General features: G+C 38.9%; 1 protein-coding gene and 1 pseudogene across 1 annotated transcript in view; both read right to left on the bottom strand.

Annotated features, from left to right (window-relative positions):
• The window catches only part of LOC138042745 (uncharacterized), a 12,484-nt pseudogene extending 782 nt beyond the window's left edge, over positions 1-11,702 (bottom strand).
• The window catches only part of LOC138040046 (tetratricopeptide repeat protein 28-like), a 50,511-nt gene continuing 47,174 nt past the window's right edge, over positions 11,571-14,907 (bottom strand). Inside the window, 2 exon segments of the mRNA XM_068885840.1 lie at positions 11,571-12,960; positions 13,197-14,262. Of these exon segments, the coding sequence (XP_068741941.1) occupies positions 11,571-12,960; positions 13,197-14,262 (2,456 nt within the window).

The raw sequence follows: 14,907 nt of genomic DNA on the forward strand, positions 1-14,907 counted from the left end.
TGAAAGGCAACTTTTTGGTCTTACAGTTCTTCTTCAAACCAAAGAAGCAGAAAACCATATCTGATAGTCAAATTCTTTTAATAGTTTATGGGTTACTTTTTTTAATTGCCGTGATGACTCAGTTTTCGTTTACTTTTGTCAGGGTGTGAATTATTCTTTTTTGTGATGCTGAATGAGAAAATATGTCGTGGCTATAACGGGTAGCTGTTTTATACGCCATTTATTTAGAGGCTACGACTTTTACCTTAGGCTTGTGGTTGAACTTGCTCTCATCGCACTTAACCACAGTTCCAGGACCTCCGAATGGAATGAATGGTCTGATTTGTAGGTCTACAGAACAGATATGTTGAAGTCGTCTGCATATCTTCGACGTCAGAGAAGCATTAATTTCCAGAGCTCTCACCATTCTATGCTGTGGGTCATCTTGAGTGAAATAGTATATGGCCTTGAGGAGGGTGGCTAAAGCTACCTTAGGGAACTCTTCAAAAAGAGTATTGGTCCTAAGGCTTCTTCTTTTACGGCATCCGCTGCAGCGCCTGTTAATTGGGCAAAACAACAACGTGAAATGACTAAAGACCTGGCCAAACGCCCGCAACATTTCAACGCAACATCTTGCAACATTAGGGACCCTTACATTCTACAACGAGGACATCCATGTTTTGATCAATTGACACCTGTCAAAAAAGGTATCCGCTGACCAGTATTAGGCGACCATATCGCGGGCTGAAACTTAGATGTCACCGAGGTCAGCTGTTTTTGGAAGTTGACCACTGACTAGGTACTGGTTTTGATTGGATTGCCAGCTCAACTCATGTTAACACAAGGATTCATTTTTCGCGCGCTCTCTGTGGCTCGACGCTGCTACACGGCCATACTACATCAAGTTCTTAGAGTCAACGCTTTTCGTGTTCAGGTGGAAAACTGTTTGGATAGTGTTTCGTTCCTGCATTTTTCGCTGGTTTCAATCCACTTTTACATATCATGATAGCAGTGGTCCACAATGGCGGCTACGCAGTTATTCAAGTCAATCATCGGATATAAACTCAAGCTGATTTTTTATTTTTAATTTGAATAGAGCTGCTTTTTTCTCTGTATTGCAATTTTTGGCATATCTTTAGAAGCTCTGATAAGGTTACATGATGCCTGGAGGACCTATGACTAGAACAGAAAAGAAAGGAGAGCGAGAGAGAACGACAACGACCAAACAAAATACTAGTAATAGCCCATACTTAGAAGTTACTCCACAAATTATTTCCTTGGGCATTAAACCGTTTGTTATTTTCAAAAAGTGGTTTAATCGGTTTCCTTTTGTTCAGTAGTGTTCAGGAATCGATGTTTTGTTGACAACTGAAAGGAAATAACAATCATCTGTACTCTTTTGGACCGAAGATATCGAAAAGGAAACGCCCTTGAAAGGAAACCCTTTTAAAATCGGTGCTCATACCTACAAACTGTAGATATGCACACAATTATTACATCTAATCACTTTCCTTTCCAGCGTGCGTAATGCCTCGTGTTTTAATAACGCTTTTCGTTTTCGAAGCTTTTTTGTAACATTTTTCAAAGAAATAAATATTAAACTACAGATCTCTACCTTCACAAACTTATTTTATATGTGCGTTTGGAAGACATATTTTTATGCATTTTGTAAAACTGACCATATTTATGATTTCTAATCAAGTTATAAGATAAGCAAATGAAGAGTGAGTTGTCTTATCCAACGTTAGATGGTTTCCTTACTTACTTGACCCAAAAAGGCGCTGTTACACTCGGCCTGCCTGTAGCCTGTTCCCTTGAGGCTCAAACGAAAAGTTTCAACCAACTGTACTATTTGGAAGGATTGAATCTACCCCAGCTGTTTCACATAACATCAAATGTTATGGTACCAAATGAGACACCAATCATTTCTTAACAAGGTGCGCTCATTAATGTGACGTAAAAGTTTATCATAGCAACGAAAATGCCTTCTAAAAAATGCCCTATATTTTGTCTTCAAAAGCTTGTATCTCAGAAACGAACTCCGTGACCCCCATTTTTTATTGCTCAAAAGTGGTTAGCAAGCTAAGATAAAAAGTGAAAGAAAAGATAAAACTCTTTGCAAAGGTATAAAAAATTCTCTGCAGCGCCGGATTCAGAGCCACCTTAAAATTTTGTAGTTGTGAAGGTGGCTATGAATATGCTCCAGAGATTTTTTTCTAACTTTGCAGCCGATCTGTTAGTTCCCTATATAACTATTATTCCAAGAATTGAACTACTTTCGAATGCAAACACATTCTTTCACTTTGCTTAAAAATACCACCGATAACTCGAGGGAGTAAGCCCTACAAAGAACTTGGAAATTTATTAAGAAAAGAAAAACGTCTTCTTTATTCCTGACGATTTCATTCATTTGTTATGCAGAAGAACAGGAAAAAAATTTCACCCGTCGTTTCCCTTCTATTTTGTGATCTTTGAATGTTGCAAATGACACATCTCTTTTCCTTATCACGGTAAAAGTCTGATGTTAAGGTCGCTAAGTTCACCAAAACCGTTCAAAAGTCTATCTCGGGCTTTCTCAGTAATGGTGACAGTAAAGTGGTTGATCTTCTGTTAAAAAGAAGGCCGTTTTTACGCACGCTCACTCTTCGAATTAAACAAAATTACAGGACGCAAAAATTAAACATGTTTAACGAACATTTGTACTCTAGCGAAACAGCGACAGCGACAATTGTATTGCAGCGAAAAAACGACAGCGACATTTGTCTCTAGCCAAATCTCAGGTAGCCCTAGCTCGATATATGTGTATTTGTACTGTACTATATTATGCAAGAGTAGAAATATAAGGATTTGTATGGGGAAAATGTTTTTTTTCAAAATTCAAAAAAGTATTTACAATTTAAAATAAAAAATAGCTTCCCTTTTTTCACTCTTTTTTTCTTTTTTTCAATTTTATTTAATACCATACCATACTTACATCAATAACAATACTGATACTTACACCTACAATACAACACAATTAGTATTAGTTCGCTTGCACTGCTTACAATTCTTACCAAAAAACAACAACAACAACAACACCAGAAGAGGCCAGCTTACTCCTGTCAATAATTTAAGTTCTAAATTTGAAAAGACTTAAATAAAATATGCGTGGTTTATGATTTATATGCGCCTTGTTTCTTTTACCTTCATTTTCATTTTCTTTTTCAGGGCATTAGGGTCAGGCTGTCAAGAGATTAAAAAACAACAACAGAGGCTCCCACTTTTTTAAAGCAATTGTAGTTGTATTTTTTTCCATTTCATGGATATGCTTGAAATATAGTAAGAAATCTTTTAATTTTGGACAACATTTTTGCTGTCTACATAGCCAAATATAATATTTAGCATTTAAGCAACAGAAGTTAATTTGAAGCTCATGCTTAGAACTATCTGGCCTTAGACCCAGTGCTGTATCAGGCTCTAAGGGTGCCTCTTTAGCAATGACTTGGCAAGACTGTAGCCATACCTTAAAATTAGTTTAAAAAACTTGAGTTTTTGGGCAAGCCCAAAATAAATGTGCCAGTTTCTCTGTTTCTCTTTCACAGAAAGTGCATTTCTCGCTGTCAACGAGTCCAATTTTTTTCAAGAAGTTGCTTGTTGATATTCTTCTATGAAGGAATTTGAACTTGAAAGTTATAAGTTTAGTGCTCTTTGTACATTGAAAAGCCATTTGATAAGCCTCTTTCCAGTTCAGTGAAATCTTGCTTTGTCGTAAAAAAATCTTCCTGCCACTTTTGTTGACTTTGGCTGGGTGATTCGCTTTTCCCTGATACAAGTTTCTTGTATACTAGTTTACTTGGTTTTTTACTTTTTAAGACGTTTGACAAGAAACTTTTATGTTTAGTCCACATTCTTGTATTATGGGGTATATATCTTTGGAGTTAAATTGAAGAAATGATTCTTTCTGACCAGATTTCAAGATTTTCTTTGAAAAATGGGTCTGATATTTTGATAACATTACGACTGTCTTTTATGTCAAGATTTCCAGTTAGTGTTACTTCACCTCCATATTTTTCAAGCTCTAAGTCAAAAAAAACTTTTCCAGCTTCCACAGTTTTCCTTATCTAGATACCTTTTTATCCATGTGGCTTTAAGAAATCTATTAAAAGAAACTATATCAATCATTTTTAAGTCCCCCTTCTGAGTAGTCATTTATCATTACCTTTCTTTTTATTTTGTCGCCTTTGCCATTCCATAAGAAGTTATAAAACATCACATTTATCTCCTTTATTGCTGTATGATATGTTTGGAGAGGAGAAAAAATGTATACTATCTGTGAAGCTATAATCCATAATCAACTTAATTTTTTCCATTTTATCTTTGTAATTCAAAGATATAGTTATATCGGGGTCTGTTGACAATCATACCCCTAACGCGCTAACTTTTTTTTTCGGCCATTTGAAGTCTTATTCAGGGCAAAGTTTAAAATCCCAATTCGCCCTTGCACCACTCCACAAAGCTTCAGTCTTTTTGTCGTTAAGTCTGAGGCCGGATATATTACTAAAATGCTGTATTATCTTCAAAGATTCTAGTAAGGATTCTTCGGAGCCGTCTAAAACAAGGGTCGTGTCATCTGCATATTGACTAAGTTTAATTTCTTTGTCCTTTACAGTTATGCCTCGAATTTCTTTTTTTTGTCGAATTGCATTGGCAAGTACTTCTACAAAAAGAATAAATAAACATGGTGACAGAGGGCAACCTTGCCTAACTCCCCGGTTAAGCTCAAAGAAATTACTTGCCCATCCATTGTTTAAAATACAGCTTTGACTATTAAAGTAAAATACTTTTAACCAGTTCAACAATGATGGGCCAAAGCCAAAGTATTGGACAGTTTTACGAATAAAGGGCCACTCTAGAGTATCAAAGGCTTTTTCAAAATCAAGAAAAAGGAGCAATCCCGGCATATATTTCGCTTTTGTATATTTGATGACGCTATCTGTTAAACGAATGTTGTCTCCAATAAATCTGCCTCTAATGAAGCCGGTTTGATCATAAGAAACAAGTTTTGGCAAGAACGTTTTGATACGGTTTGCAATAGCTTTTGTCGCTATTTTGTAGTCGCGGTTCAAAAGTGTTAAAGGTCGCCAGTTTTTTATTAAATTATGACCAGCATCCTTTTGTGGTATGAGCTTAATAATGCCCCTCCTTTGTGATATCGGGAACTTTCCTATTTCGTAAGAATAATTAAAAGATTTTATCAAAATTTCCGCCACGTCATTCCAAAACACTTTGTAGAATTCACAGGGGAGTCCATCAGTTTCCGAGGATTTGTCTGGCGCCATGCTTTTCAGCGCTTCTAAACATTCATTCTATCCTAATTTTCCCTCATAGAGAAATTGAGAAATTGTTCATCCTTATTCAAAACCTTTCTGTTTTCTTGCTGTGGAAACAAGAGGGCCCCTTCTTGGTTGTCAGTACCTACTTTACAGCTGTAAAGATATTGGTAAAATGATTCACATTCTATTAAGATCTCTTTGTCTGTACAGTTGAGGTCGTTGTCATTAACTTTAAGCTGGGTTATTGTTCCTTGTTTCATTGTACCACTGAGATTTAGATCTTAAAATTGCTCCTTTTGTTCGGTATTCTATTATTGCCTCCAGTTCGCGTTTCTTTGTTTCAAGTTCCAACCACACTTTTTCGCTTTGGGTTTCATCGTTATTAAATTCAGAAAGACGTTTTTCAAGAGTTGCAATTGCTTGTTCTATTTCCTCTTCTTTTTTCGATAGTTTCTTTTTCTTGAAAGTTCCATATTTCAAGGACTCCTCTCTCACTTTCAATTTAACCATTTTCCATAGTAAGTTAGGGTTAACCGTATCATCTTGCGCATATTCATCCTTGGTCTGTTTTATAATAGCGCTTTATACTATTAGTAAAAATAGATTTTGTTACGTGATAACCCATGAGACCCCCCGCACAGACTCAGACAAACATTGCGACCAGCTTAAAGGAAATGTATGAGCGAGAGCTGTAAAATTGAAACAAAATGACGGAAAATTTCGTCAAAAAAGGACTTAGCGTTCTAAAAGGAAGCGGCATGGTTGGTACCAAACACTGTTGTTGGGGTGACTGTAAGACAGACTCAAGATATGCAGATAAATGGCCAAAATCACTCAAAGAGTTGGAGGAATCAGGGGCACCCAACAAGAATATAGTTCAAAACCACTGAAACATAGCATTGTTAAACGTATTTTTGTATTTAAATAGTAGATATAGGCTTATTTTTATCCCCTAAAATTTTTGATCTGTTCTCATTTCCTAGCTGAAAGTCTAGTGATCCGAAAATTGTAGGTATCAAAGTTATCTTTTCGAAAATTTCAGCCAGAAAAAGGGATCCTGAAAATTCTAGGTGACCTTTTTAGGGTAAAAATCCTTTAAAAATGGGCAATTATACTTTTTTTTGTAGATGTTCGAAAATCCTAGGACAGGCAGGCAAGCAAGAACCTTTACAACAAATGTTCCGAAAATTCTAGATCTCAAATCGTCTTCCGAACAGATATTTTCCGAAAATTGACGTTGGGTGCCCCTGGAGGAATCGGGGAAGAAAGTATTCATTCCCTTCCCAAAACCTTCGCGAGACATGGCAAAGGGCAAGCGTTGGCTAGTGGCTTGTTCGCGTGAATTTTTTACGGAGAAAAACATAACAAGAAACACTTATATTTGTGCTCTTCACTGGCCCGGCGAAAAAGGTCCAACAGCCGAACTTCCCGATCCACTGAAGGCAAATCTAAGACCAGCGCAAGTAAGTCGAGCACATGCTCCTAAGAGAAAAGTACCGAAAGAAGAGAAAATCCAGCGTCAAAGAAACAGAAACTATTCAATGACAACTACGAGGAACAATTATTTAACGATATTACAGTTTCTGATGATCATGATGAGTAGTCACAAGAGGTTGAACCAACCGACAGTCGACGAAAGCAGTTTTATTGATAAAGAATGTGTTGATGAGGAATGTGCCGTGACCGATACATACACTTACGTTAACCCTTCAGGAAAGTTGGTTTCTGATCAAGGCTCTCAGACTATATTCAAAATACGAGTTGTCCGCAAAGGTCGAAACTATGATTTTGAAAAACGTCTTCAGGATGATCGGCAACATTTTGGATTGATTCTAGCGCGTAGTAATGCACGTGCCCATAGTTGAAGAGCGAAGGAATGTTTTGAGACGGAAAAACACGCCAGCCAGTCGACGGAATACACGGAATGGATATCGATCCAGAATTTGTCTTTACATCAGAATTTTCATGAAGAACTTTGGCAACAAACCATTTTCCATGATCGATTGCCGGATCAAGGGTGTAATAATTCCCGCTCTTCACACAGTCTCTCACTCGCTGTATAAGATCTTCTCGTTTACCGCTTAATTTTAAGCCCCTGCATTTTAACCGTTTTAGCTGGTCTACAGTGTAATCTTCTGGTTCTCTTTCAAATTTGGAGCCAGAAACGCCGTCCTCTTCGGTCAGAACTGTAAGGGAATGAAGCGAACCACTCGCCATTTCCATTGCAGCTCTCAAAGAAGTGGAGTTTGTTTGTCTGAGTCACGCAGGCATACGCAGGGGGTCTAAAATTTCATGATGTCATTAGTATTTTATCCGATTAACATACTCAGTGTCATTTAAGAAAGAGGTGTTAAGTTTCCAAAACCCCCGCCCTCTATTGTTAGAATGCAGCAAAATTTGTAATGTAATCATGGAATGATCAGTTTTATATCCTGCAACACTGTCCGCACTGACAGTGTTGCAAAAAGTCGCCTGATTTACCAGGAAAAAGTCGAGCCTGCAGTGGACTTCAGGCTTCTTTTGTCGCCACGTAAATCTGGAATCTCAGGGTTTAAAACTCTCCATGCATCTATTAAATCAAGGTTTTCAAAGAAATCGGCTATCACTTCCGCGTCTTTTTATGAGTTCTAGCAAGACCACCTTTTTTGTCGTTGTCAACATTCAATACTAGCTAGGTTAAAGTCACCACCTATAATTATCTCTTCGCCTTTAATGTCGAGCAGATGACCAAAAACAGAGGTGGAGAAATTTGGATCATCTTCGTTTGGAGCGTATAAATTTGCTAAAGTTAGATGTTTTTCATTTGTGGTCAGGTCACATATTATGAATCGTCCCTTGGGATCGATATAAGCTTTTGAGAGTTGAAAGCTGAAATTATTGTTTAAAAGTATGGCTACACCTGCTTTGTTACTAGAACAGCAACTGAATAATGCTTGATAACCCCATTCAGCGCTCCACTCGAGTATACTGTCTTCTGTACAATGGGCTTCTTGAATAAAATACATCGACATATTTTTGCGCTTGAGCCAGTTGAAAATGTCTCGTCTCTTTAAGCCTGTCTCCTAGTCCCCGCGTGTTAATCGATCCTATTCTGAGATCCATTTTCTCGCATATTTTGTTAAAGAAAATTGGATCAAAGGCGCTCGAGTGCATTATTGAAATAAACCTTAAAGGTGTAAGCTGAAAAAACAAAACAAAAATACATAAATAAACATATCTACTCATAAACACACTTAAAACCAATAATATTAGAAGACTGCTGAAGGAATACGGTTGCATTTGTTACCTTGTTCGTGTTTTCCATTTCTAAGCCGCCCAATATTACTTTAATCTAGATGTTGCAAAGGCCGAATCTATCAGGCTTCATTTAAAATAAACAAAAGACAGTCAAAACTATAGCCAAATTAAGCTTACAAATCAAGTTCTTTACCTACAGGCCAGAATTTTCCTCTCATGAACAGCTTATCGGGCTCTGCCTTGCTAAATGAAGCCAGGATGTTGTTTCGCCTGGCCTTCTTAAAAGTGTCCATTTGTGCTCTTCGCCGCTCCACAATCTGAAAGGGCAGATCTTGATACATCTTATAATTGGTTTCTCGCAATCGGAGGCCTAAAGCAGTCTTGTGTTTCTTTGTCTCTGGTACAGTTTCTGGGTCGATTAAGAGCGATTTACATGGTTTTTGGTTCCTCCTCTTTTCCGTCTATATATTCTTTACCAAAGTTTGGGCACCGAGACCAAGCCGCCGAACGGATTCACCGGAGGGGAAGGGCCATAAAGTCGCTCCCAAGTCTTCGATCGCCTCGAAATTCCACGTAGATCACGGACGATACCTCCGCTGCCCATTCGTCTTCTTCATTTGAAGCGCTTGTACACTGAGAAGGAATTAAGGGCAGCCAAACTCTGCAAACATTTGCTTCGAAAGCCATCGAATTCGGCTTTTATTCGTTGGAAGACTAAGCCTAAGACAGTTGGGAGAACGCTTAGCGACCCGCGATTGGTCAATGAGCACAGTGGTGACCAATCGTGAGTCATGGCTGTTCGCGACTTTGTTTGTGCTTTAAAGGCTTCTTTTTCCAACAAGACAACAAAACTTGCGTTAGTACGTTTTGGTAAATGAAACGAGTCTTTTTGGCTTATCGTGCTCCTTTGGTGAACGGCTTTTGGAGCCACAGGTAGCCACTCCTATCACTGGTGACTTTAGTGGTGGCTTTCCACTTTTTTATTTAATCTGTATAGCTATGGCTTTTAATACCCGTTGAACGAAGCGCTGATTGCCAGAGCGAGGGGCGTAAATGGTTCGCCGTGGGGCTTTCACTGTTATCAGCGCTTTATCGCACAGGAACCTATGACGTGTAAATGAGTTTTCCCTTATTTTCCACATTCCAGACCACAACGTCATTTTGGACAGCTCCCAAGCCAACAACGCTCTCATCTGGATTGGGAACGTTCGTGGCGATGGCGGGTATCATTGAGAAATACATGCAAACCTTTTGAAACCAGGGCTTTGTCGTCTCTTTGGGATAGTATCCACACGGAAGCTATCGAAAAGGAAACGCCCTTGAAAGGGAACCGTTTTAAAATCGGTGCCCATACCTACAAACTGTAGATATGTACACAATTATTACATCTAATCACTTTCCTTTGCAGGGTGCTTAATGCCTCGTGTTTTAATAACGCTTTTCGTTTTCCAAGCTTTTTTGTAACATTTTTCAAAGAAATAAATATTAAACTACAGATCTCTACCTTCACAAACTTATTTTATATGTGCCTTTGGAAGACAAATTTTTATGCATTCAGAGCCTCCTTAAAATTCTCCAGTTGTGAAAGTGGCTATGAATCTGCTCCAGAGAATTTTTTTATAACATTGCAGCGGATTTGTTAGTTCCCTATATAACTATTATTCCAAGAATTGAACTACTTTCGAATGCAAACACATTCTTTCATTTTGCTTAAAAACACCACCGATAACTCGAGGGAGTAAGAACTTGGAAAGTTATTAACAAAAGAAAAACGTCTTCTTTATTCCTGACGATTTCATTCATTTGTTATGCAGAAGAACAGGAAAAAAATTTCACCCGTCGTTTCCCTTCTATTTTGTGATCTTTGAATGTTGCAAATGACACATCTCTTTTCCTTATCACGGTAAAAGTCTGATGTTAAGGGTCATCAACAAAAGTGTTTTTTTTTTCTTTTCTTTCGAAAGTGGCTTACACTCATACAACAAAAACAGTTTCAAAGAACTAAATAAAACATCATTTTTAGCAACTCAACTATAGCACTATGATTTTGATCGCCATTCGAGCAACACTGACCGTTGAGATTATATGAGAAACGAAGTATAAAAATAACGGGTAAAACTAGCATTTTACTATAGATCTAAGCTTTCTGTCATAATTTCACTTACAATAATCTCAGTCTGTTGGTTTAGTTAAAGCAGTAAACTTCTACTAAGCCTTTGGAGCTTGTTCTACTGGTAAAACCATGTTTGTTAACCCGTTCTACTTTTGTTTTTACAAGTTCGGCAATCACTTAAGTGTCCGGCTCTGCTAGGTTGTCTTCTAGCATCTTTGACATCGATTCTGGAAAAAGAGAAAAATAAACAAAACAGCTCTAAATATAGCTGGTTCTTTTGAGCATACACAATGCGCCGATGCGAATGGCTACCTGCGGGACGATGCTGTCTTCGAATTCCTTACAAAAGATGACGTTTAGACATCTATGGGAGATTCATAGAAAGGAAACACCAAAAGAGACATCACGAGGTGATAAATGACCCATCTTCAGAAAAGGCTGAACGAAAACAGTTTTTCCACCTATGTGAAGTGTATCCTTTAAATATGCTACTGTGCATGCGTGATAAGCATGTGGAAATTACATTTATGACAAAAGCGTGTTAGAGGAAACTTTGAATTGTTTACACTACGAAGCTACGATAATAGACAAATCTGTTGGGAAGGCTAGCACGTTTGACGTCTCCATTCTTTCTCTCCCCTCCCCCCTCATTCGATGTTGTGCAAAGCTGAATGGTTTTAGTGGGAAATTGTTGAGTTACCCTCCAACATTAAATAGAGGGGAGGGGTCTATATAAGAAAAGGTGAAACTATTTCTTTTGCGCTTTAACAGAAGCGGGTTGAAGTAGTGCGGTTCATTTACATAACCTTCCCAACTACTTTTGTCTATTGTAGCATCTCGTTATCATGCCATCTTAGGCCTATTTGATTCCTATCGTCAATTTTCCAATTTGAAAGTATTCTTGTTTCTGAGTTAAACTCGAACTTCACTTACCATTTTTTTGGAAATTCCAGCGTGACATCATCGCCAACCAGCAAAAATGGCGCCCAGTGCTTTATAGAGCAATACTACTTTGACTCTCGGAAAGATTTCATTGCTTGTTGAAGAGCTGCACTTGCGCTTTTTCCATCTACCAGTTGCTGGTAGAAGCTCCTCATGAAAAGCAACGTTACCTCGTCATCAATTGCCCAGAGTGACACCAAAACAGACCGAGCTCCAGCACACAGGAAAGCCCTTGCAATTCCCACCACTCCCTCAGACTTCAATTCCCCTCGGCCACTGTGACAACAGCTCAGCACAACCAGCCTTGCTCCAAGAGAAATTGTCAGAACATCCGACATTTTCAAAATGAAGTCTTCCCCTTTGGGGATTTGCGATTTCCGTTCGGTATTTGGGGCTAAAGCAATTTCTCCCGTTTTTTGGCATCCATGTGCTGCAATGTGAACTAAAGCAACTGATCTCATACTTTTCAGCACCTCAGCTTTCGTGGCACTTTTTCCAGTCAGCGGTGTTGTCTGCAGAAGTTGTCCAATCATCTCTACTTCTTGTTTTGCGCACGGAAGCTGTTCCAAAATGGGTTCCCCTTTCTTGTTAGTAACTTCCTTCAACCACGGATCACCTACAAGCAGTGCTCCAGTCTTACTGTGGAAGTCTTCAGGTGCACCAACGATCACATTAAAAGCAGTCAACGAGGGAACGGTGCGGATCCTGATAGATTCACTCAACGCAGAATATGGAGCCAAGCAAAATGGTCCATCGGGAACAACGATTAACTCATTTCCTTGGAGCAAGTCTGCAATTGGCCCGAGTAAGACATCATACAACGGTTGTAAAGAGTCAACGGAGGATGAAGATGGTAGAACTGCTTTCTCACTGATACATCTTTTGCTCCAAGACAGGTCATTGCGTAGTGGATCCAATGAACGATTTTCGCATCTGACACCATCCCCTACGCCGATCCCTTTCAAAATAGTTTCCATCAACAAGTCAGCACTTCCATTCGCAATTTCGTTTTGTCGAAAGCTGATCTTGCTGTCTTTTCTTAGCACCCAAAACGTGATCTTGTTCTCGTCAAGTGCCACAAAAACGGCTTGTGAAGGTAAAAGCTCTAATGCAGCTATAAGAGTTTGATTCGGAGCAAGTGCAGAAAATGACTGAGAGTCAATGCCGTATTGATCTTGCAAAATATCGCTCAAAGCCTGTGCTCGACCTTTCTCAGCAGCATACAAAGCTTCTTCAATCTCTCCATTCTTGATAAGTGTCCTCCACAGAGCATTGTATGCCACGCGATAAGAATCACGAAAAGTTACTTTTAATTCATCTTCTGACTTCAGACTATGCCTTGTTTCATCAAAATGTTTTATACTTGAACGATAACAGCTGAGTGCAGCAAGGAACCCAACAATTCATGATCATGACCTTGCGAATACCACGCGATTCCCTCTCCTAGAAAGTCTCCAGTTTCCTTAAAAATACTAAGACTGTGTTCATGGTATTCCATGGCTTCCTTAAAATAACCTAGATTGCAGTAGGCATTTCCCAGATTTAAATACGCTGATCCCTCCCCATTCCTATCCCCTACTTCTTTAGCAATACTAAGACGTTTTTCATAGTACTCAACGGCTTGTTTAAAATTACCTAGAATACGATACGCATTTCCCAGATTTCCATAGGCTAATCCCTCCCCAGCCCTATCCTCTACTTCTTTAGCAATACTAAGATGTTTTTCGTAGTAGTCAACGGCTTGTTTAAAGTTACCTAGACGAAAATAGGCATTTCCCAGATTTCCATAGGTTGTTCCTTCCCCAGCCCTATTACCTACTTCTTTAGCAATACTAAGATGTTTTTCGTAGTACTCAATGGCTTGTTTAAAATTACCTAGACTAAGATAGGCATTTCCCAGATTTCCATAGGCTGATCCCTCCCCAGCCCTATCCCCTACTTCTTTAGCAATACTAAGATGTTTTTCGTAGTACTCAATGGCTTCTTTAAAATTACCTAGATTGCGATAGGCATTTCCCAGATTTCCATAGGCTGATCCCTCCCCAGCCCTATCCCCTACTTCTTTAGCAATACTAAGATGTTTTTCGTAGTACTCAATGGCTTGTTTAAAATTACCTAGATTGCAATAGGCATTTCCCAGATTTCCATAGGCTGATCCCTCCCCAGCCCTATCCCCTACTTCTTTAGCAATACTAAGATGTTTTTCGTAGTACTCAATGGCTTGTTTAAAATCACCTAGATTGCGATAGGCAATTCCCAGATTTCCATAAGCTGATCCCTCCCCAGCCCTATTACCTACTTCTTTAGCAATACTAAGATGTTTTTCGTAGTACTCAATGGCTTGTTTAAAATCACCTAGATTGCGATAGGCAATTCCCAGATTTCCATAAGCTGTTCCCTCCCCTGCCCTATCACCTACTTCTTTAGCAATACTAAGATGTTTTTCGTAGTACTCATAGGCTTGTTTAAAATCACCTAGATTGCGATGGTCAATTCCCAGATTTCCATAAGCTGATCCCTCCCCTCCCCTATCACCTATTTCATTAGCAATACTAAGATGTTTTTCGTAGTACTCAATGGCTCGTTTAAAATTACCGAGCCTGCGATAGGCAATTCCCAGAGTTCCATAGGCTGACCCCTCTCCCGCCATGCAGCCTATTTCTATGAAAATATGTAATGCTTGTGCATAAGTCTTTATGGCCTGTTGATAATCAGGTAGGTTGAGGTAAGCACCGCCGAGATGAAAATGAGCCCTTCCTTCACGATATCTGTCTCCTACACTTATCGCAATGGCAAGCTCTAGCATTCGCTGCTCTACAGCCTCTAACTTCCTATCTACCATTCTTCAATAACTAAATGACAATTAAAACTTTTTCCATGAGATGATCCAATGTCAAATCGATGTCAAATGAAGCTGGAAGGAAAGAAAGATAAAGACGTTTGATGTTTAGTCTGCTTTTTAGCTTCGAAACGAAAACGTTCTTCCCACCCTATTTCCTCCCAGGGTGATTAGTTAAGGGGTGGTATCAACGGGTTAACACGGCGGATTTGCCCTCACCTTTGCAGGAAATCAATTACGATTCTAGATGAAATAATTGATTTGTTTTCTTACAAAAAACGGCCACAGAGTTAGAGAACAGAGCGAGAAGCATAAAGTAAGAAGAGGTTATGGATGACTGTAGCTTACCAATGACTCCAAACCCCATCCCCCCTCCCCTTTCTTTTTTTCACAAGTCAAACACTGAGCAAAACAGTTGTGTTTTACTTGCTTAATCGTCAAACAAATAAAATAAAATAACTCATATCGAGTTCGGCAGTTGCAAA

The sequence above is a fragment of the Montipora capricornis genome, chromosome 3 (genome assembly GCF_036669925.1).
Source record: "Montipora capricornis isolate CH-2021 chromosome 3, ASM3666992v2, whole genome shotgun sequence".
NCBI lineage: Eukaryota > Metazoa > Cnidaria > Anthozoa > Scleractinia > Acroporidae > Montipora > Montipora capricornis.